The 24782-nt window shown below is 38.2% G+C and overlaps 1 protein-coding gene across 1 annotated transcript; it reads left to right on the top strand.

Moving 5' to 3' along the window:
- Positions 1-17179: 17179 nt before the first annotated feature.
- Positions 17180-20296, top strand: LOC116123837. Its single transcript, XM_031409574.1, has 4 exons — positions 17180-17510; positions 17670-17781; positions 19304-19375; positions 19782-20296. The coding sequence occupies exons 1-4, from the start codon at positions 17386-17388 to the stop codon at positions 19860-19862; spliced, it is 390 nt and encodes a 129-aa protein (XP_031265434.1). The 5' UTR covers positions 17180-17385; the 3' UTR covers positions 19863-20296.
- Positions 20297-24782: the final 4486 nt, after the last annotated feature.

The following is a 24782-nucleotide window of genomic DNA, read 5'->3' as shown; positions in this document are numbered from 1 at the left end:
GTCCTGATATGACCAATGCATCAAATTCAAATTCAAATCCCTTTTGTTAGGCACAAATTATGCATGTTACTCATAATGTTTATGAAGTTTGTGGTCAATTCTAAAACTATAAAAACTATCTGCTAACTAAATTCTACTAGGCATGGCAATGGGGTGGGGTAGGGATCTCATCACCGTCCCCATCCCCACCCTCAACATCAATCCCCAACCCTGCCCCATCTTCATTGTGGAGATGCCAAGAATTCCCTATCCCTATTCCGCAGGGAATGTTGGAGGCCCGTCCCCACCCCATTAATTTTACATTAACATCAATTTGAGCATTACCAAAAACAATAGTTAATTCTCTTTCAATGTTTAGATTCGTCCACATGACAAACACTTAAATTAATAGTTTAAACTTAACCTAAGGCATTGTACTTGTCCAAAATACAAACTCGTTATGTATTCGTCCACATGACGAATGACAATATGAAGTTGGCTAAGGGTGAATGGCAATGGCGACAAGTTTAAGACTTAGGGTTAGGGTTTGTTCTTGTTCAATTGTTTAGGTTGAGGAAAATTGGGAAAATATGGGTTTGTATATAAGGGTATTAGTGAAAAGTAAATATATATGTAATTTTATATATTATATGCAGGACAGGGGTGGGGGGCCCATCTCCAGGGATGGGGATTAAAACTCCTCCCATCCCCGACCCTATCCCCGAAAAAACCGGGGAATCCCCACCCCATACAGGGCAGGTCGGGACGAGGCCCTGGAATTTCGGGGCCCATTGCCATGCCTAAATTCTACAAGAATATCCTTTAGTTTTCATAGTACTTAATCTACACAATTAATTAAAGCCAAACAATATATGAATAATTATAGGTAAACATGACAAGAACATTATGAAAACAACGAAACATGAGTTGAACTTAACAAACATAATATGCAAATTCCATTGAACAACACAATAATGCTTACTCTCTGAATACTTAATGGTTGTAGCTTATTAACTATAATCCTTCTTGTTGCAATAATCTTTAATTCCTTCTTGATATGGGACAAATTTCGATATGCTCAAACAGAAACACTATTACAATTTGACAAATACAATAAATTCATCTTCAAGTATGCAAATGCAAACTGTTTGAGAGTTTGCTTTTTGCAAACTGCAATTTTGCATTGCAAAACACAGTTTGCAAACTGCAGTTTGCAATTTGAGACATAGAATCATCTCCTTGACTAGTGAATGCATAAAATCTTACATGATCAAAAACCAATGAACCAAAGAATTACAGAACATAAAGCACACATCCAAATAGGAAGACATGAGTCAAAGAGGAACTGCTAAAATTCACAAGCATTTACCCGAAAAAAACTCAAAGGATGACAAACATTTTTGACAACAATTACTATTGAGTTCTTTGCACAACTAATACTACTTAATGACTTAAAAATTCTCAGAGCATGCAAGGAAAAATGCTTAATACTTAAGTCATCCAATGCAAGGGCACGTATCCAACATCTAATACTTCAGCAAAATAGAGCAAACATTAGAAGATCTATAGCCAATCCATTCAGCCTTTTGATGTCAGCCACCTATTGAAAAAAATTCACCAACCTCATTATTACTCAGCAAACCAAACACACAATACAAACATTTCTCAATATCAATTATAAAATTTAACGCAACCCATTCAATATGATGCCACAAAAAACAAAAACATAAAACACTCACTGTGTTCCAAATACATTTACCAAAGTCTTCAATTTACCCATCAAACCAAACAAAATTCTGTTAACATCTACTACAAAATTAATTAGAACCCATTTGATAAAATTCAACAAACAAAAATATACTGAAAATATCAATGTGTTTCAAAAATATTAACCAAACTCCCATCACCCCATCAAACTAAACAAACAACTAATACAAACATTTCTTATCAACTTATTCAAATATTTCACAACCACATTGCGAACACACCTCAAAGACACATAAATTAAATGTGATACACTCCAAAGCTCATTCATAAGAAAAAACTTAAAGAAATCAAAATGGAATAGGAAAAACTTACATCTTGTTAACTCTAACAAATTGGTAACAACAATTGGGAAAGGCCCAATAATTGATATTGCATAAACTTCCTTACAAAAGTAATAACCATAACGGTGAAGGTCGAAAACCAACGAAAAAGCAAAACACAAAACAAAGTGAATGAAAAATCCACTGATCTTCATGGATTTGGAAGTGTTTCACCAATTATGAAGAGTGCTTCATTGATTTACCTCTCAAAGGCTAGGGGTTTCGATTTATGGTTCAATAGGTTATGGATATTGGAGATTTTAAGCTAAAAATTGGATGAAGCCAACGATTTTCAATAGTTTTTTACGAATGAAAATGATTAAGTGAAGCCAGTAGGGTTTTTTGTTTGCGAGAGTAGGTTGGAAGAGTTGAAAATGAGTGAATGAGGCTATTCTGAAATTTTGGAAAATTTTGTGAAATTTTGGGTTAGCGGGTATTAGGTGTTGTTTTCATGGTTAAGTAAAAAAATTTGGTTTGGTCCCTACATGAATGAAAAGTGACAAAATAAACCCAAAATAATATGTTTTGACCCCTAAACAATAAAATGAGACAAAATCAACCTCATTTCATGTTGGTGGGAATGATGTTTTATTTCCTGGGAAATAATTGGGTTTATGGTAACACTTCTAAAATGTTATTTGATATATGGTAACATTATAAAACAGCTACTATATTATTAGGTCTATTGTAACACTTTAAAAATGCTACTATATTATTAGGTCTATTGTAATACTTTAAAAAGGCTACTATATTATTAGGTCTATTGTAACACTTTAAAAATGCTACTGTAGTATTAATAACATTCTACAAAAAAGAGTTACCATTGATATAAAATGTGTTACAAAAAGTTAAAGTGTTACATATAAAAATTGTTATTGTAACATTTTAACATCCAGTGTTACCATAGATAGTCTATAGTAACACTTTAAGGAAAAGTGTTATTGTCTAGTGTTACTTACTGTAGGCCATTTTTGTTGTAATGAAAGTGAGCAACTAAAAATAAAGCAAACCAAACATAAGAATTTTAAAGTGGTCCGGCTCAATCAATTTAGCCTACATCCAATATTCACTCAAACAATCCACTAAGCAAAACCTTACAACTGTGTAATTTTTAGAAGAGAAAAAATGCAAACTCCTTATACTATCCCAAAAAACCCAATTATACCCTTAATAACAGCCAACTGACTATTCTTTTGGTGTCTTTCCTTACACTTTTTGAGATACTTTAAAAACCTAAACTACTAGTCTATTTAAAGGGGATAGTCCCCTTGCAACTCCCTTTCCCAAGCAATGTGAGATTCAAGGCATTATCCCAACAATTCCTCCCTTGACTTGAATCCTCAAGCATCACAATAGCATCTAAAAATCTTACTTGGTTGACAATCTTCTTTTCTTTCACAACAAGAACTGGAACAGCTTTATCTCTTGATTTCTTAAGAAACACACCTTTATCAAGCAAAAATAGTTGTTTTTCAATCCTTTTGCCTTGCAAAATCATAGCATCATCTTTATACACTTCACACTTATCTCTTTGACCAATATAGGTATATCCACAAGAAGCTAACTCACCTAAAGAAATCAAATTGTGACTACAACTCGGTACATACCTCACATAACAGAGATTCTTGACAACACCAATGTGAAGCTTGAGGCTAATGCTACTAGCCTTCAATCTTCACTTTCTTGTTATTACCGACAACAATATTTCCATAATTTCCATCTTCTCTCAATTCAACAAAAAAATCTTTATCATTACAAACATGCATAGATGCAGCAAAATTTAAAACCTAACCTTTTTCACCCTTTAATGTTTGAGTTTCATCTTGACATGTTACTAAAAGTTCACCTTCATTATCAACAACACCAACGTTATTCTTCCTTTCATCATTCGAATCCTTCATCTGTTGAGCCTTCTTGAAAGTAAACATATCCTCCCTTAATTTCTTACACTATAGTTGGATATGTCCCTTCTTTGCACAGTAATAGCACTCCTTATTATTGTAATCTTTGCCCTTTGATTTGGATCTCCACTTTGATTCATCATCATTCTCTTGAGTTCTCCCTTGATTAAATCTTTCTGCAACTACCAGATCTCCTCTAAGTGATTAGTTTTGTGATCTCATAGATCTTTCATTCTCTCGCAACAAGGGAGTCACATCATTTAATTTTAAAGTAGATTTGTCTATCAACAAAGTCTAAAATAAAGGTCTATAATATTTAGGCAAAGATGACAACAATATCAATGCCTTTTTTTCATCCTTTAACTCATCAAAAATAGCCAATAATTAAGATGCTAGCCTATTAAATTCATTTAAATGATCATGGAGACTCATACCTTCATCCATCTTCTGAGAACAAAAATCCATCTTCAAACACAGTCTGTTAGTCAACAATTTTGTCGCATAAATACACTCCAATTTTTCCCACAAATGCTTTTGTGTAGCCTCAGTCAGCACCTTGTACTTTATCTTTAGAGTTACCAATCTGATTGTACTAACAATTGTCCTCTGAATTCTATTCCATTCTCTATCATACATTTTCTCTAGCTTACTCGTTTCTAATACTTGATCTAGACCTTGTTGTACCAAAAGGTCTTTTATCGTACTTTGCCATAACATAAAATTAATTTTACCATCAAGTAGAGGAACCTCAAACTTAGACATATCTCCAAAAAATTTGAGATGCCTAATAGTCGTTAGTCTAATCTTAAATTTGGCTGTCTCTCTAGCTTGCCTTCTCCCATATCACAAATTGTCGGCTTTGATACCACTTGTTGGGAAAAAAGATTCCCACAACTTAAACACAAAACTAAAGCAAGTAACTAAAAATAAAGCAAAACAAACGCAAGAATTTTAAAGTGGTTTGGCCCAATCAATTTACAATCAATTTAGCCTATATCTACTATCCACTCAAATAATCTACTATGCAAAAGCTTACAACTGTACACTTTTTAGAAGAAAAAATTGTAAACTCCTTATACTATCCCCAAAAGCCTCATTACACTCTTACTAACAACCCGTTGACTATTCCTTTGGTGTATTTTCTTACACTTTTTAAGATATTTTAAAAGTCCAAACTATTGGTATGTTTAAAAGGGATAGTCTCATAGCAACTCCCTTTCCCAAAAAATGTGAGATTCAAAGCACTATCCCAACAAGTATTGATCAAGGTTTCCTTTTGCAGATCCTTTACATATTCGAGTTTCCTCGACAAATGATTCATTAGATCCAGGAATGTGTCACCGCAGCCTTATTCTCAGTGTCTTTTAATGGAGAACTTCATGGTTTTTTCCTTAGGAAAAGAGGTTTGAGAAAAGGGACCCTTATCCTTGTACTTGTTCACCCTAATAATGCAAGTCTTATCCTTAATTATTCGTAGAAGGATCGTCGAGAGTGCTGAATTCAAGTTCCACTATAGATGTGAGAACCAAAAGATAAGTCATCTTTGCTTTGTAAATGACCTTTTCTTGTTTTGCGATGGGGATCCTCTCTCGGCTAAGGTCATTAAGGATACCTTGACAAAATTTGCTCAAATCTCAGGTTTACATCCTAATCTCTTGAAGAGTTCTATGTTTGTTTGTCATGTTAGTGAGGAGAATAAAATGCTTATTATGAACATTATGGGTTTCGCTGAAGGCCATCTCCTTGCTTGGTACTTTGGGGTTTCTTTGATCACTTATCATCTTTGCCATAGTGACTGCCTGCTTCTTATTGACAAGGTGGAGAAGAGACTCAAATCTTTGAAAAGTAAGTGTCTTTCTTATATCAGACGCTTTCAATTAGTTATCTCGTTTTTATCATCCATGCAAGTGTATTGGACATCTATATTCATCCTTTCGAGCTTCGTTTCCAAAGCAATAGAGAATATGATGAGAGATTTCTATGGTCGGGTAATGATATGGTTAGAGGAAAGGTTAAAGTGGCTTGGAAGGATTATGTATTCTTGAGACTAATGATGAATGGGGATTCGGCTTTTGAAGAGGTGGAATTACTCTGATGGCCTATTATTTATGCAGTGTTGTTTCAAGGAAGGATTCTCTGTGGGTGAAATGGATCCACACATTTAGGTTACGAGGAAGAAATCTCTAGAGTGTTAGAATTCCTTGGGGATGGTAGCTGGTACTAGCATAAGCTTCTTAGGATGAGCAAGAAAGTCAAAAGGCACATCAGAGTTATATTGGGAAATGGCTAATCTATTTATGTATGGCATGATTCTTGGCATCTTTTGGGTCCTTTAGATGAGATTATCCCTACCAAAACTGTTTATGAGTCGAGACTGGGTCACAGAGCTAAAGTAAGTGGGATAATTCAAAATGGGTAATGGGCGTGGTCGAAGATTATCTGAGAGCGGTGCCCTCAGGTGGTCAACCAAACCCCTTTTATCCTTTAGAATAGTAATAAGGGTATGGTGTTTTGGAAGATTAAGAAGGGTAAGAATGTTAAATTCTCTATAAGGCAAGCTTGGTTTGACATGATCCTGGTAAGAAACCAAGTCGCTGGGCACTCTCTCGTGTGGATAGGACATGGTATCCCTTGTCACTCCATCATGTGGCTTGCAATCAAGCATAAGCTTCTCACTCAAGATCGAATGAGATTAAGGATAGACTCAAAAAGCATGGAATGTGCTCTTTGTAATGGCCCTATGGACTTTCATGATCACTTATTCATCAATTGTCCCTTCTCTTCAACTATTTAGAGAATGGCCCAAGCAAAGGGTAAGTTTCATGTGCAGGTAGATGGTTGGGATAACACCATCACTTGGTGTGCGAGTAAGTTCAAGGTAAGGGTGTATGGGTTGTCATACATCGTCTCTTACTAGCGCCGTTTGTATATGAGATTTGATAAGAGGGAAATTTGTAGTTTTTTAAAGGCTAGAGACAGAACCGTCAGTGAGTAGAAAAACATATTGTTGTGATTATTATGCTTAGATTACTAAGCCTTAAATTTAAGGACAATGCTCGGGTTAGAAGAGCTATGGAGGAATGGGGTATTCCTAGGTGTTGCTTAGGGGTGGGTACGAGAGGAAATGAGTGACCTTATACTTTTGTGGATGTTGTTGTTTGGTAAGGGTGCAAGTTTGGGGGGAGGAGATTTGGGCTTGGTTTTTCAAGCTAATTTTGGTTTTCATGTAGGTATGGAGGAGCTGATTTTGACGTCGATTAGGAGGAGTTAGTGTGATTGTGATGAGGATGCTATAGAGAATTTTTTTTGGTGCCTAAGGGAAGGATTTGTTTTGCTTGTGAGGAGGGTGCATGAGAGGGTACTTATGTACAGGTAGGTGGGCAAATGCTGTCAGGTGTTGTTTTTGTGTGTGCTATTGGTTGCTACTGCTCAGTGCAGCTCATGATGCATTACAGTAGTATTGTTTTTGTGTGTGGTGTTGCTTAGTGTAGCTTATGATGCATTATGGTAGTGTGTATGTTAATGAGGTTGGATGCCGATGCTTGTTTGTTATCATAGAGGATTTGGTCGGGCGGGTGCATATGTGGGTTGACAAGATGGCTTGGTTGAGCAATGTAGCAATTCTATCCTCGATAGTCTTTTCCCATCCTATGCCTTTTCCCCTCGCTGGATGAAGCATTGGAAAAAGACTGTTTTATTTTGTCTTGCGATAGTTTCTCGTTATGTGTTTGGTTTTTGGTTTTGGGTGTGAGGTTGGCAGTTGTGGTACGTTGTCTTATGTACAGGTCAGGTGTAGTTGCCTAGTGTGACGTCTTTCAAGCATTTCATCAAACACTTTGTGTGCGTCACCCCGACATTCTAGAACCTTCTAGAATACTCTTGTATTTGTTAGAATCTTGTAATTAATACAGTAGTTGGTAGATGGTAGTTTGGAGTTAGCTAATCTCCACCATTGATTGTGGAAGATCTAGATCATCCATTGTAAGCTCCATCTACTATAAAAGGGGGAGCCCTTCATTTGGCCAAACCATCCAAGATTTGTAAAGCTTTCTCTCATTAATAAAGAGTTCTCTTCTAGCATCTCTTGTAAGTGAGTTTGTGTGAGTGTTCTCTTATTGGCAAGGCTAGAAGCGTGAGCGAGCAAGGCTGACTTAAGGTAATCGTCGGGAGATTGGTACCTGAGGCCGCACGAGTCCAAAGGGAAATAGTCGGGTCGTGACATTTGATATTAGAGCTGGAAGATTCTTGGTTCGAGATGTCGTTCGAAGTTTGCCATGAAGAGCAAAGAGGGAGGGAGGCCAATCCTAACCCTAATCCTTCCAAGAAGAACTCTCGAGGAGGGAAGGACAAGTCCATGGACATGGTGGCCTCCATGGAAGCACAGGTGATGCACAACGAGGTAAATGTTGCTGAAGTGAAGGAGCACCTCGACATCCTTGATTAAAAGATAGACGATGTGGAAGGCATGGTCGAAACTATAGGAGAGTTTCGCCAAGATGTTGCCAAGAAGCACCAAGCTTTTACGGAGTTCCAATTGATGGTGTTGGACTCCCTTAGGGCATTACAAGCTCAAGTGGAAGAACTCTAATTAGGTCTGGAGGAAAGCAAGGGCGATTGGGCATTTTGCAAGAAGACGATGGCAAACGGGGTCGTCATCAATGTCGTACCTCCTGTAAGGGTCGAATTTCCAAGACCACATAAGTATGGGGGAAACCAAGATGCCCAAGAGCTGGAGAACTTTCTATGGTCCATGGAGAGGTACTTCGAAGCTACTAATGTCCAAAGTGAGCAAGAGAAGGTGAACATCGCAATTGAGTACCTTGAGGATCATGCTATCAGTGGTGACAACGAAAGCATGCTAAGATTGTACAAGGTACATGCATCATCAACACTTGGGACTTGCTCAAGTGTGAGATCAAGAAGTAATTCTATCCGGGCAACGTAGCATATGAAGCACGAAAGAAAATGCGGGAGCTTAAGGACACGGGGCCTATTTCTACGTATGTGGATGAGTTCTCCAAACTTATGCTTCAAGTTGATAATATGAACTCGAAAGATTTGCTATTCAATTTTATAGAAAGGCTCCAACCCTGGGCATAAAGGGAGCTTCAAAGGCATCAAGTTGTCAATATCTCCACAGCCCTTACCGAAGCCAGCACCCTTATTGAGTTCCGCAAGGGCGAATCATCCAAGCTGAAGAAAGATGGCAAGCCGGATTACAGAAAAGATGGAGGAGGGAAGGGAGACAAACCATCTCACCACTGAGAAAAAGGAGACAAGCCGCCTCATAAGAAGGAATAGCGGAAGGATGTCAAGAAGGAATACAAGCACCGAGAAAACTGTTATCTCTATGATAGGGATCATTGGATCCGAGATTGCCCCAAGCGCAAGGCCTTCAATGCCATGTTCGAAGAGAAGTAACCTAAAACACCTGCATCCGAGACTGCCAATATGGGGTGCCTTCAACTTCTTAATGCCATGAAGGTAAAGCCCGCACAACCTAAAGTTCAAGATAATTCTCTCATGCATGTTGAAGCCACCATCAATGGCAAGAAAGTTCAAGCCTTGTTAGACACGAGTGCTTCCCACAACTTCATCAAAGATAGCGAGGCAAGACTGTTAGGCCTCATGGTGGAGAAATCAGATGGCTAGCTCAAGACAATGAATGCAGAAGCTAAACCACTTAGGGGTGTGGCTCGAAATGTTGAGCCACATCTTGGCACATGGAACGGCAAGGTAACATTTTCAGTTGCACTTTTAGATGACTTTAACCTTGTTCTTGGCATGAAGTTTCTCAGGTAATTCAATGCCCCTACCACGATACAACTTTATGTACATCCTTGAGGGAGTTCCATGCATGGTTCCAACAGTTAGCAAGGCCGCACCAAACAACCAACTCTCTGCAATGCAAATTGAGAAGGGACTTAAGCGGAAAGAAGAGACCTTTCTTGCCATGGTGCATAAGTTGGACGATGAGGGAGGTGTAGATGCCATGGAGCTAGTACCGAAGGAAATATCCCGAGTTTTTGAAGAGTACAAGGATGTCATGCCACCCGAGTTGCTCAAATGCCTACCACTTAGAAGGGAGGTGGATCATAAGATCGAGTTAGAGTCGGGAGCTAAACCACCTGCCAAAGCCCCATACCGGATGTCGCCACCAAAATTAAACAAGTTGCGAAGACAACTCAAGGAACTCTTAGAAGCTGGATTTATCAAGCCTTCGGAAGCACCATACGGAGCTTTGGTTCTCTTTCAAAAGAAGCATGATGGGTCGCTTCACCTTTGCATCGACTACCGAGTACTCAACAAGATAACCATAAAAAACAAGTATCCCACTCCACTAATTGCTGATTTGTTTGATAAACTTGGACAGGCCAAGTACTTCTCTAAGCATGATTTGAGATTAGGGTATTACCAAGTGCGGATTGCAGAAGGGGATGAGCTAAAGACCGCATGTGTAACACGTTATGAAGCCTTTGAGTTCAAAGTCATGCTGTTTGGCCGCGCCAATGCCCCTACCACATTTTGCACCCTCATGAACCACATCTTCCATCCATACTTTGATCAGTTCGTGGTGGTCTACCTCGATGTCATTGTGGTGTATAGCAATACTCTTGATGAGCATGCCGAGCACTTACGGACAGTGTTCTAAGTGTTGCAAGAAAATGAGTTGTATGTCAAGCAGGAGAAGTTCTCATTTGCCAAGCTGAAGGTAGAGTTTCTCGGCCACAATACCAGACAGGAAGTTCATCATGGATAAAGCCAATGTGAAGGCTACTGAGGAATGGGAAGCCCCAACAAAGGTTACCGAGTTACGCTCTTTCTTAGGCCTCGTCAATTACTACCAAAGATTCATCAAAGGTTATTCCACCATTGTTGCAACACTCATAGATTTGCTTAAGAAAACCAACAAATGGAAGTGGACGGTTGATTGCCAATATGCCTTTGATTCTTTGAAGAGGGTCATCATGAAGGAGTTGGTGTTAGCATTGCCCAACCATGCCCATCCATTTGAGGTACATACTGATGCATCTCACTTTGCTATTGGAGGTGTGTTAATGCAGGATGAACATCACATAGCATTTGAAAGCTAAAAGCTCAATGGTACGGAGCGGCGATACACAGTGCAAGAAAAAAAAATGATAGCCGTGGTGCATTATCTACATACTTGGCGGCACTATTTGCTTGGGTCCAAGTTCTTGGTGAAGACAGACAATGTGGCAACAAGTTACTTCTAGAGTCAGAAGAAACTCAACCCGAGCAAGCTAGATGGCAAGACTTCTTGGCCGAGTTTGACTATGTGATGGAGTACAAGCCCGGGAAATCCAACTTGGTGGCGGATGTATTGAGTTGGAAGGTCGAGTTTACAGCCATTAGCAAGATACAAGGGGACCTCTTTAAGCTCATAAAAGAAGGTCTCGAACATGACACATTGGCCAAGCAACTCATCTCCTTAGCTCAGGATGGCAAGACGAAGTGCTTTTTGGTAGAAGATGGCCTTTTTTTACACCAAAGGGAGAAGGGTGCATGTTCAAAGTGGGGGAATTTACGAAGAACCTTAATCAAGGAGTGTCACGACATCAAATGGGCCTGACATCCAGGACAAAGGCGCACTTGAGCACTATTGGAGGTAGCCTATTATTAACAACAAATGCGGGACGATGTGGAGCAATTTGTGAGAACTTACAAATGCGGGACGATGTGGAGCAATTTGTGAGAACTTGTCTTGTGTGCCAACAAGATAAGGTGGAACACCGAAGCCCCGCAGGATTGTTGGAACCGTTGCCCACACCAAGTAGACCATAGGAGAGCATCTCAATGGATTTCATAGTGTGCTTACCGAAATCCAAAGGGTTTAGTACCATTATTGCTGTGGTGGATAGGTTGTAAAAGTATGTTACCTTCATCCTCGCACCAAATGAGTGTACAGCGGAAGACACGGCCAAGCTCTTCTTCAAACATGTGGTGAAGTATTGGGGTCTTCTGAAGTCTATCATCAGTGATCGGGATAGTCAGTTCACAAGGAGATTTTGGACTGAGTTGTTCAAACTTATGGGGTAGGCGTTGCACTTTTCTACAAGCTTTCACACTCAAACCAATGGGCAGATCGAGAGAGTGAATGCTTTGCTAGAGATATATCTATGACACTTTGTAAGCGCCAACCAACTTGATTGGGCAAAGTTGCTTGATGTAACCCAATTCTCATATAATTTGCAAAGGAGTGAAGCCACCAACAAAAGCCTATTCAAGATGGTGATGGGTCAACAACCACTTATGCCGCACACCTTAGGTACAAGTTATAAGGGGAGCAGTCCTACGGCATTCAAAGTTTCTAAGTCATGGCATGAACAAGCTGACATCACATGGGCGTATCTTGGCAAAGCAACCAAGAAGATGAAGAAGTGGGCGGACAAGAAGTGGAGGCATAAGGAGTACAATATGGGAGATCTAGTACTTATTAAAATCCTCCCTATCACAACACAAGTCCACCCGACCACTACACAAAGCCCTTGTCCGAAGATATGAGGGGCCATTTCCTATAATCAAAAGGGTCGGTAATATATCCTACAAGCTTGAATTGCCCTCTTGGTTGAGACTCCATCTGGTCTTCCATGTGAGTTTTTTGAAGCTGTACCATGAAGATGCGGAAGAGCCGGGGAGAGGAGAATCAAAACGGGCACCATTTGGCAATACCAAGTTCTATGACAAAGAGGTGGAGTGTATGTTAGCCAATCGTGTCATTCGACGAAAGGGTCATCCTCCAAGTCAGGAATACTTTGTCAAATGGAAGCGGCTACCAAAGAGTGAAGCTAGTTGGGAACCCAAAGATGCATTGTGACAATTCAAAGACAATGTCCAAGAATTCCACAAAGAGTCGACGAGGATGTCTCCGAATTAGGTGGGGGAGAATGTGATGCCTCTCAAGCATTTCATCAAACACTTGGTGTGCGTCACCCCGACACTCTAGAACCTTCTAAAATACTCTTGTATTTGCTAGTTAATATGGTAGTTGGTAGTTGGTAGGTGGTAGTTTGGAGTTAGCTAATCTTCACCATTGATTGTGGAAGATCTAGATCGTCCATTGTAAGCTCCATCTATTATTAAAGGGGGAGGCCTTCATTTGGCCAAAACCATCCAAGAATTGTAAAGCTTTTTCTCATTAGTAAAGAGTTCTCTTCTAGCATCTCTTGTGAGTGAGTTTGCGTGAGTGTTCCCTTATTTGCAGGGCTAGAAACGTAAGCGAGCAAGGCTAACTTAGGGCAATCGTCAGGAGATTGGCACCTAAGGTCGCACGAGTCCGAAGGGAAACAGTCGGGTCATGACAAATGTAACGAATCCCACATCGGAAGCGTATTGGGGAGGTCTTGGGCTTATAAATAAGGAGAGTCCCTCCACTTAATAGGTTAGCCTTTTGGGTCTAAAACTCCTAACCCATGACAAGTGGTATCAGAGCAGACTCGATCCGTCTTTCGATGTCCTACCAAGCGCCCACGCAGGGGCGTCCATGTGTGATTATAGGTCCACACGAGAGTCAGGCGGATAGGTAGGCAGGGGGCCCCACCTGTGATGAGGGCGTCACAGGATTGGGTGGGGGAGAATATAACGAATCCCACATTGGAAGGATATTGGGGAGGTCTTGGGCTTATAAATGGGGGGGGGGGGGGGGGTCTCTCCACCTAATAGGTTAGCCTTTTAGGTGTAAAACTCTCCGCCCGTGACTCCAGGCTGTTGGATTTATGGTTGGAAAGAGGCTAGTGTGATTGTTATAGGCAATCACTTCCAGGCTCAAGATATTACTTCGGTATGTGGTGTGCTGGATAAGGAGGGTCGTCTAAACAGTTTGCTTTTGTTTTATGTTGTTCTTTATTGCCCCCTGTGGCGTGTGGCAGCACTGCTCTTGTTGTGTCTCTTTTGTGGATTCGTTATACATGCACTCAATGTATTCTTTTATGCTTTAGGTGTGGGCTGCTTTGTAAAGGATTGTACATCCTCGTTTCATTTGTTTTTTTGAGCTTCTTCGTCTCATGGTGCTGGATGGTTCTCCTCATTTAGGTGTATCTCTTTATTCTTTATAAAATTACCATTTACCAAAAATAGAATATATGCGTTATCAAGAAACTTGAATGTTGGTAGCATTGATTGCACATTTTAATTTTAAACGATATATTCATCTATGGTTGGAGCACACATCAAAATCAAGCGTTATAAGTGTATCATTGAATATGAAGTACTAAAATCATGGGATTTAAGTGGATTCATCATTTCTAACAATATGAGAACCACCAAAAATGTTAGAACTATGAGATTCTTTCATTAAATCTTTCAAACTTCAACAAAAAAGTGTGTAGATGTGTTGATATTAACATTTTGACGAACTTGAAAACCATGATTTTGCCCTTGGACCACGTTGACCTTGTCACGTTTTGCTCTCGAACCAGTGTTGGTGTCTCTAGAGTCGTCATTGACTACAACGTTGCTCCCTATAGCTGTAGAAAACATCAAAGTATACCTTATAGAAAACAAGGTACCAGGATTGGAGGAACAATATTAGAAAATGGATTAGGGTTTAGGATAGAAAAGGGACCAGGGAGGCTAATTTAGGCTATGGTCAGGTTTCACTTGGAATGCTCTAATATGAATTTTTATTTTTTTATTTTTTACATCATTAGCCTCCTTGATATAGTAAAGAAGATAGAGTTTGAGAGAATTGCTTGTTGTTGTAGGACACTAAGTTGAGGCATGAGACTGTTTTAGAGGAATGTGAAATCCCTTCCCTCTATTGAATCGCATCTTATCCACATTCATTTGCTAATTTAAGTGAGTTCACTAATTATGATTCTATTTTATATTAAGGAGAATATCCCTTGGATTATTTATAAGTAGAGTAATATTACACTAACAACTCTCTCTCGCAACTTTCTCTAACAATCCTAACGTGACAGTTTACAATTGGTTAGTTTATAATTAATTAGTAGGACCGATGGGGGATCCTTTGTGAACTGATCGATTGCAAGTTGCCCGTCAGGGTTGTGAGAGAAAGTTAATGGTGTGGTATTATTCTTATAAGTAATATTCACTAAAATAAAATTATGTTTTTGCCCTTGGGGAAATTCAGGCACGGCAAGATGAGATTTGAGTGATTATTATACTAATTCTTTCGATGGAAGGTACTTTTGTTCAACGAGGTTTAAATTAATCAAAATATGAAAGAAAACATGAGATAGATTGGCTCCGTTTGGTTCACTTTTTTGCAGTTTTTTGAAAAGTTTTTTGAAAAAAGTTAAAAAAAGCAGGTATTACGATGTAGGATTTAGAAATTAATAAAAATACCCCCTATGTTTGTTTATTTACTAAACACCCCTATAATAAAACTTTGAAAGTTAACAAAAACACCCCCAACCCACCCATTGAATAATCACAGCCGGCCACCACCTCCAGAGGGTGGCCGAAGTCACCATATCGGCGCATGACCAGCTGGATTTGCCAGTCGTGCACCGATATGGCCTTTGCCAACTAGATCCATGGTGGATCTGGTCGGAAAAGGCCATATCGGTAGCTAGATCTGGCCATTAACGGCCAGATCTGGCCGCATTTGCTCGTCAATGATGGTCAAAGATACGGCCATCGTTGATGGTCAACGATGACCATATGTTGGCCGTCGTTGACGTCTGGTTACGGCCAAAGATCTGGCCTTTTCTGGCCAGATCCATTGTGGATCTGGCCAGAAAAGGCTAGATCGACGCACTACCGGCCAGATTCAGCCTATAGTGCGCCATTATATTAGATTCCGGCTAACTTCCGGTAGTGGTGGCCGGAATCTGGTATAATGTGGGTTTAGGGGTGTTTTTGCAATTTCGAAAAAAATATTTAGGGGTATTTAATTAAATTAACAAATTTAGGGGGTTTAAAAAAAGTTGAATAATATTGTGAGTTTTTGGGCATTTTACTGTTTAACTTTTTTGGGAATACTAATAGGGGTCGTTTGGTTCAGGAATGTTAGATTACTAGGAATGTTGGATTACTGGAAAGATAGATTATCTTGGAAGATTACGGGGAATCTTTAAGAAAATATGTTTGGTTAGTTAGTGGGTATGTTATATTAATATGTTTGGTTATGGGGAATAAATTGGTGGGTATGTTATTTAAATTACTAAATTGTCCTCCTTTTAAATCTTAATATAATATTATTTTTATTATTAATTTTTGAATAATTTCTTTTAACCCCCAATATTTCAGATTTAGCTAAAACACCCCCGCTTATATAAAACTTTAATTTATGACGAAATCACCCCCACCTCCTGCCGCCGCCTGCCGCCACCATGAACTTCCGCCGAAAAATCGCCGGAGTCCCAAAAAAGAAGAAAATTATGTGGGAGGCTTCGATATGGCCGTTTCCGGCCATATTGATGGCCGAAAATGGCCATATCATGCCAGATCTAGTCCAGACTTGGCCGTTAATGGCCAGATCTGGCTTGATATGGCCGTTTTCGGCCATCAATATGGCCGAAAATGGCCATAGCGAAGCCTCTCGGAGCCTCCCACAGAATTTTCTTCTTTTTTAGGGACTCCGGCGATTTTCCGGCGGTGGTCTATGGTGGTTGGCCCACGGTCGGCGGTAGTGGTTGGGTGGCAATGGTGATCTGTAAATAATTTTAAATATAAGGGCATTATTGTCCAAAATTTTAATTAAATAAGGGTAAAATTGAAATAGGATATTAATGTAAATTTGTTTTAAAGTAGGGGTATTATTGTCCAAAAATTTTATTAATAAGGGATAAAATTGTAACAAAAAAAGATAACCCTGGTAATCTCAGAATACCTAAGAAAATAGAGGTAATCAGATTACCTCAGATATTACCAATAGTAACTACTATTGGTATTTGAAGATTACCGGTATCTTATATTACTTGACAACCAAACATGGTAATCAAGTAATATAAGATGACATTACCCTAGTAATCTAACTTAATCCCCAACCAAACGCCCTTATAATAGTATTCTCAAAAACCAACCAAGCGAGCCATTATGTTTTATTGTTTCAAGTTTTTAATTATTATGTTACATATTAATAATAATCATGAGAACAAGACAATTTATGATGATCTAATTATTATTAAAAACATAATTAAGATAAATGATATTAGATATACTAATTCCGAATTATAAAATAATTAATAAAAGAAATTTTAAAAACACGTGCAAAACATCTTTTGAAACAGATGAAGAGATCTGTAACAAACAACAACCGCACTGAATTATGATCCATGAACGCAAGATTATTGACAATTTGACATGTCTTCCTCTCAGCGAGACATCTGAGCTAACCTCCCACTCTTCATCTCTTTGTTCACATAGAAACTAAAAATCTCAGATACAGAGATATCAGAATTTCTAAAAAGAATAAAACTTAATACAGAATGGCAGGCGGAAGGAAACCCATTTTGTTGGGTTTGTTTTTGGTTATGGTAATGGGAATTGCCATTTACTTGAGGCTTTGGACTATCGATTACTCTGTTTCATCTTCTGACAACGAGTTGCTCAGGTAAAGGGCTTTTTTTTACTCCGATTATTACGTATTTGCAGAACTAAGTTTTTTTTTTTTTTTTTTTTTAAATGATATTGGTATTTGGGTATTTTGCTACTTTGGGAAATTTTGTCTAGCATTTGCCAAATGATGTTTCCGTCGATTGGAATTTTTTAGGAGGCAATTTGATCTTGCGAATAGGGAGGCAATGGATGAATCTGCAGAATGGCGATATAAATATGATAGAGAGGTAGATAAGGTTAACAAGTGTTCGAAGGAACTTAGCGAGGTATATTATATTTGCTCATTCAATGATAGAATTTTATGATTTCAATTGTGAAATTGTTATTTTATAATCGATGTTGTTATTGAAAAGGTAATTATTCGATTGTGAAATGAAATTCAAGTTCAAGTTCAGATTGTTCTTGCTTGCCTTGAATTTTACTCGATTTTTTTCTGTGAATTGTGCTATCTATGAGGTGTCATGTAATGGGTAGCTTATGTTTCCGAATTCCATGTGATGTGCTCATTTATAGTATTTTGAAAATTGTCATCTTAACTAGTCACTCATGCACATTTGCGCAATTTCTTATTTTGGTGTGGGAGGGGAAGAGGTATTGATTTGTATTTGTGGAACAGATTCCTGTGAAGGTGACATATTACAACTCATGATACGGGTCTGGTTTTGCTTGCTTAGAGACTTACAAATAACCTAAAACACTGCATAGATTATGGGATCGGGATAAACTCAGCCACTAAATCACTGTGGGAAAATTGAAACATTGTTTCTGATGGCTGCTTTTTGCTGTATCTAGCTACCTTCTCTCTTTTAGCTGGATCTTTTGTGTAAAACTTTAGCTTGTAGGATGTAGAGCAACCGTTTTGATATCTATCTATTTAGGCTTATAGACAATGCATTTTTCTGAACTGATGGTTCTTGTCAGCTTATTTATCTCTTAATTTGAGTAGCAGTGATGTATATTGGAGCACATTTTATTGATAATCATAGGTAGAGTGGAGGGTGGGGGAGGCTTACCCTATATATATACAGTATAAACCTGTCAATCCTATTAAATGATTTTAATTCTCCAACTTCTTAGCCACTTTTTTGTGGAAGAAAAATAATTTTCAAACAAAGTCATGAGAAAAAAGAAAGATATGGAGGCATTATTGTTAGAAGTCATCATACTTGCTCTTTTCTCTTGTTTCCGCGCTTTCAAATTAAATGGAAACTTTATTTTCTTCTAAACAAGATTAAAATAAGTTCAATTTATCATGTTGGTACTCTTATCTTAATTTCTCTTCTTTTCCAAAAGAAATTATATATGTTAAATTATTAAACTTATGATATTAATTAAGTAGCTTTTTATTAATTCGGTTTCCTTATATCATCAAGACTCATAAATTTGGATCCACCCTTGTTAATAGTAAAATTCAATTAAAATTTTTCTAAAGGATATCTCCAAAATGGCTACTCTGAAAATTTTTCAAACATAAATATTCAAATCATATGTGAAGAACTTTTTGTAGATGTATAATATGAAGTATGAACCATTATATTGATCTAACAGTATCCGTGGGTTTTCAGCAACTGAAATTGTGAAGTCTTATTCCTTTTTCCTGCTATAACAAATTTTAGCGGTTTTTTAGTTAACAGTATATATGTCAAACTAAATTATAGTGGTGTTTTACTTAACAACATGCATGTCAAACTATGGAAGCTTCTTTTCTTTTGATTTGTTATTTTTATCATATTTAGGAAGTGAAGCATGAGTGTTTTCTAACTTGAATAATTCTTGTCACCTTAACAGGTTAAGGATAGTTTAGAGAAGCAAATTGAGGATTCTGCTAGCATTAACGCAAAACTGTCAACACTCCAAAAGGTGACTTTTAAATACCAAATCCATCATGGTTCATTTTTCATCGACTACCCTTTCTTTACCTCTCTGTATGTATCTTTTTAGTATTTGATGGAACACCAATTATCAGTAACTTTTCTCAATATTTGCTGAGAATAGCTTCATTATTGTACTAATATACTTTGCTTCTGTTGAAACTGAACCAAACCGTGCTTTTTCTTATCAAACCCTAAAAACTTCATCAGAAGCAGTTCTTGGGGCTTATTTGAAAGGATCTATTGTGCATATGTGTTTGTATAATGACCCCTGAATCTTTTTTCTGCTTTATTGATCAAAGAAGACCACATAATTCCAGGGTATTAAATCAAACTTAGAAATGTATCTTTTGTTTTATTTTGATTTGATTTCTGACAAGTTCTCAATGTACTAGGAAAACACTGCATTGGTTGAACAGGTGGAACTCTTAAATAAACAGCTAGTGACTGCGAAGTTGAAGTGCGGCCAAATATAGGATAATTGATTCCTGAAACTTTAACATTGGGTTGAGTGGATCTTTCCATTGCTTTCTAGCTGTTGTCGGAGAGAAGTATTGGGTCACAATTTTTGCTGAGTTTACAGCTTCCAATCCACTTCAGGAAAAAAAGCTATTTTTTTAAGATGCCATGCCTTACCAGCTATTTACAGGACCAATTAGTTATCATTTTTTTCAGCTAAGGGGCATCCAAGGAGTGGCAAAACCGTTGCTCTTTTCAAGAGAAGAATCTGTTTTCCTTTCTTGAGGTTTACTGTTTACGCTGAGAAGAGGGTGCTTGGTCAATTTTGCAGTTGTTTGATGCCAAATAATTTAATTTTTTTCTTTTATTTGAAATAATTATTTTTTGTAATGCATTTTTTTTAACAGTTTTGAAGTGTTATTTTTTGTTGAAGAGATAATTTTGCTGGTTTTTTAGTGGTAATATTATCTTGTCTTTTCTGGAGATCCGTACTGTTGCTAATTCATGTTGTCAAGGCTCGATTGCATCACTAGGTGCAACACTGTTAATTCTAACATGCTCATTATCGAAATATATGTACATTTATAGGAAAGAGGGGGGGAACAACAAACATATGCTGCTGCTTTGTTTGGCAAATTATTGAGTGTTGAAACTCAGAAATTATTAAAGGCAAATGAAGATAAGAGAATATAAATGAACTTCTATCTGTTATCCGGTAATGAAGATTGTTGATGCTTGTTTTTGGATACCAACGACTCACACATGCAAAGCGTTAAGAGAATCTTAGAAATTGCACATGATGGATCCATGAGATTTAAATATGGTGCTGAGATTATATATGTTGCAGGAAACATAAATAATAGGTTAACAAGAGAGGTTTTTATAGTGGTTCGGATGCTTAAAGTAAATCATATATTCACTGTTATTTTGTATTCGCTGGCTATTTCTATGATATTGCCCGTAAGGCATACAAAGATGGAGAAACACTTTGTTTACAGAGAGAAATAATGAAGCTCAAATTTATGCCTAGCTCTCATATGCCCAACCCCCCCTTTCGTGAAGAGAAGTGTCAATTTATACATCTTTGAGGTCAATGTAATGAGTGTTTTGCAAGTTGCCTTGACACATGGAGAGCTCTCATCCGTTCATCTCTTGAAATGAGATAGGGTTGGTATGAATATTTTTGAGGAGGTATGAGCTTAACAGCTAGTACAAAAAGACATTTATTGAGTTGACATTAGCGTGACTTTTTAGGCATAACAGAAGCCCCCCAGTTTTTGGAGTACGTAATCGCGCTTCAAAAACTCAGGTCTTTGATCTGAATGGTTGTTGCACTATAGGCTGTAGTCTCGAATTGAAGAGCTCGAACTATGCTTGGCGCGATCGAGTGCTGAGAGCTTGGAGCGATCCAAAGCTGAGCGCGATCTGATAATTGAGATGAAATGTCTAGTAGATGAATTCCTGGAGAGCGCTAACGTCAGAAGCCCAAACACACGGCTTAGAGGCCTTAAACAGATAAGTCAACTTAAAACAGCCATAACTTTTTATCCGGGAGGATTTTTGGGGCCTGTAAGATATCCATAGAAAGCTTGTTCTGAGCTCTACATCGTGGTAACTGGGAAACCCAGTTGGGGCTATTTTCGAGGCCAAAATCCACCGTTTCAGCATGTTTCGAGGCTATTTTGAGTTTTCTACGCGTTTTTTCTGACGCTGGCAACTGGTCACAATCTAAGAACACGACCTGATGTTGTTCGCAATATCAGAGCTAAAAGCTGATCGCGATTTGAGAGCTAGGAGCTAATTGCGATCTGATAGGAGCTCGACCTGAGAGTTTGAGGCATGCGATCTGAACGATCTAATGCACACAATCTCAAGTAAATGAGCAAGCTTATGAGCTCAATTAGAGACCATAAAGAGCTCAATCAGAGAGCACAAAAAGCTTGATCTGAGCATAAAGAACTCGATCTGAGAGCATAAAGAGCTCGATCTGAGATCATAAGGAGCTCAATTTGAGATCATAAAAGGCTCAATCTAAGATCATAAGGAGCTTGATCTGAGCATAAAGAGCTCGACCTGAGATCATAAGGATCTCGATCTGAGAACTTGAGAGCTCTTTACTATCTAAGAGCTTAAGGAGTTCAATCAGAAAATAGGAGTTTGAGTCAGAAAGCGCGGAGCTGGATCTGAGAACAAGAGATCAGCGATCTAAGCGTGCGATCAGCGATCTGGCCACGTGATCAGAGAACTTTGACCACGCGATCTAAAGCTGAAGATTAAGACGATCTGAACGTGCGATCAGCGATCTGAAGCTAAAGATCAAGACGATCTGAGCATGCGATCAGCGATCTGAGCACGCGATCTGAAGCCGAAGATCAGGACGACCTAAGCATGCAATCAGCAATCTGGCCACGTGATCTGGGCGACCTGAACGCGTGATCTCAACGATCTTGAATGCGCGATTTGAAGTTAAAGATCAGCGATCTGAAGTCGAAGATCAGGATGACTTGAGCGTGCGATTAGCGATATGGCCACGCGATCTGGGCGACCTGAACACATGATCTCAACGATCTAGAATGCGGGATTTGAAGCTAAAGATCAACTATCTAAAGCTGAAGATCAGCAATCTGAACACGCCATCGGAGAACTTTTATGTGTGCAATCTGCAATCTGGGCACGCAATTGGAGAACTTTGATATGTGCGATCTGCAATCTGACCACGCCATCGAGGAACTCCAACGCAGGTTTGAGACCTGCATGGGCCACCAAACTGTTGATGCTTGATTTTGGACACCAACGACTCGCACGTGCAAAGCGCTAAGAGAGTCGTAGAAATTGCACATGATGGATCCATGAGATTTGAATATGGTGCTGAGATTATATATGTTGCAGGAAACATAAATAATAGTCTAACAAAAGAGGTTTTTATGTTGGTTTGGATGCTTAAAGCAAATCCTACATCCACTGTTATTTTATATTCTCTAGCTATTTCTATGATATTGTCCGTAAAGCATACAAAGATGGAGAAACACTTTGTTTACAGACAGAAATAATGAAGCTCAAATCTATGTCTAGCTCTCATATGCTCAGCCCCCCCTTTCGTGAAGAGAAGTGTCAATTTATACATCTTTGAGGTCAATGTAATGAGTGTTTTGCAAGTTGCCTTGACACATGGAGAGCTCTCGTTCGTTTATCTCTTGAAATGAGATAAAGTTGGTATGAATATCTTTGAGGAGGTATGGGCTTAACAGCTAGTACAAAAAGATATTTATTGAGCTGACATCAACGTGACTTTTTAGGCATAACAAAGATGGTTGAATGGAAAGGAAACAATGATAAATTATAGGATCTGTGGCAGTTTTTTTGTTATATGTTTGTGTCATATTATCGTGCTTTGTTGTGTTTTCCTTTTTATCTTTATGCTTTTTCTTCCTCCTGAAGAAAACTAAAGTGCATTAAGAGCAAACTTAGGCCCCTTCTTCTCATAGAAAAATATGGTCTTGTGCTCTAAGCCATTGTTATAATGAGTTTTCTTCATCTTGAATGGATGCCAGAGTTTATTTTTCAGGTCCTATTTTCCCTTCAAGTTTTAATAGATCTAACTAACTATTAGTGGATTTTCAATTTTTTTCTTATTAGCTCTTAAATATCGGTAAATCACATCTCTGTGAAATCAAAATACATTTTTGTTACCTTTATGAGTTTGCAGGATGTAAAAATGTTGCACTTTGGCCTCTTTTTGTAGGCTACCTCTCAATTCTCAGTTGCTTAAAAATTTTGAACATGAAGTCATAATTCAGAACCTGTTATATTGGATAATCAGTTATTATAGTTAAATGCATGGCAGATATTATATCTCTAGAAATTATTCCTAATTTACACAAAGATAGCTAGCTATTCTTGATTTTGGGTGCTTGTTGAACAATCAGGATTTGTTGTTGAGTCAGTTCTCAGTTCCTTGAGAAACCTTGATAGCGTCTGCACAAATACCTCATTGTTGTCAGGTTGACTCGAGGAGACTGGAGTGGTTGCATTACTTCTTCCCACAGAACTCTACAAAACCAATAAAGGTATTGCATAAATTGTAGTTTTCAAAAACTAGGCACAAAACAGCAGGTTTCGGCAACTTACAGATGCTACCCTTCTTCTCTTCTGTGGCTTGGTTCTGGCATTCATCATCTCAACCAGTTGATCAAACTGAAACTCCATTCACACCCCAAAATTTTTAAATCAGTTCCTGGTGAATTCAAACCCTTAAATATAATTAAAAGTACATAGAAGCTTCATTCTGGTGAGATACCTGCTTTAACATTTTGGCATACTTCCTAACGCATTGATAGAACCTTCTTTCGTCTTCTTGTTCATTGGTGGACATAATGAAGAAGGAAGAGATTCAGTCTTTGTTAGATTTTGGTTTCGGATAATTATAGTAGTAGTTATGGTGATTAATATATATATAGCTGTTTAAGAGCATGTTATTAACATGAAATGGGGGTTGCTTTGCTTTTACTTAAGATATCTGATAAAAGGCCGTTACTACCGACCTCGACAGTTATTACCGCCAATTTTAGTCTTCTCTTCTCCTATACGCATTGTAAACGAAGTTCTTGTGAATAAAAAACTTGGTCAAAACTTTCACACATATATTTGCTAACTACTTCCATAAACAACTAACTCAGTCAATGACAGTAACAGATTATAAACCACATTCCATAATAAGAGTTTTACACTTTATTAATTAATAAAGTAACTACACGCCACATAAAAACCCCAATTCAACACTTCCCAGATGAAAGAACGATTCATGTGACAACAAAATCAAAGAACGTGTAAATCATGAACTGTGGTCAAGAATTTTATGAAACAAAAGCAGCAGCTTGGAGGTGTGAACGTAAAACGGTAAAAGTAAAACCATTATGTTATGTCATGACCGACGGTTT

Source organism: Pistacia vera, unplaced genomic scaffold (assembly GCF_008641045.1).
Source record: "Pistacia vera cultivar Batoury unplaced genomic scaffold, PisVer_v2 Contig103, whole genome shotgun sequence".
Lineage (NCBI taxonomy): Eukaryota > Viridiplantae > Streptophyta > Magnoliopsida > Sapindales > Anacardiaceae > Pistacia > Pistacia vera.
Note: the sequence above shows the minus strand (reverse complement) of the source record. Positions and strands in the feature narration are given on the sequence as shown.

Bases quoted from the DNA above. Each gene is read 5' to 3' on its own strand.
- LOC116123837 (XM_031409574.1), top strand. From the start codon at position 17,386: ATGGCAGGCGGAAGGAAACCCATTTTGTTGGGTTTGTTTTTGGTTATG. The intron at 17,511-17,669 runs GTAAAGGGCTTT...GGAATTTTTTAG, and splicing joins TCTGACAACGAGTTGCTCAG to GAGGCAATTTGATCTTGCGA. The intron at 19,376-19,781 runs GTGACTTTTAAA...TCAATGTACTAG, and splicing joins AACTGTCAACACTCCAAAAG to GAAAACACTGCATTGGTTGA.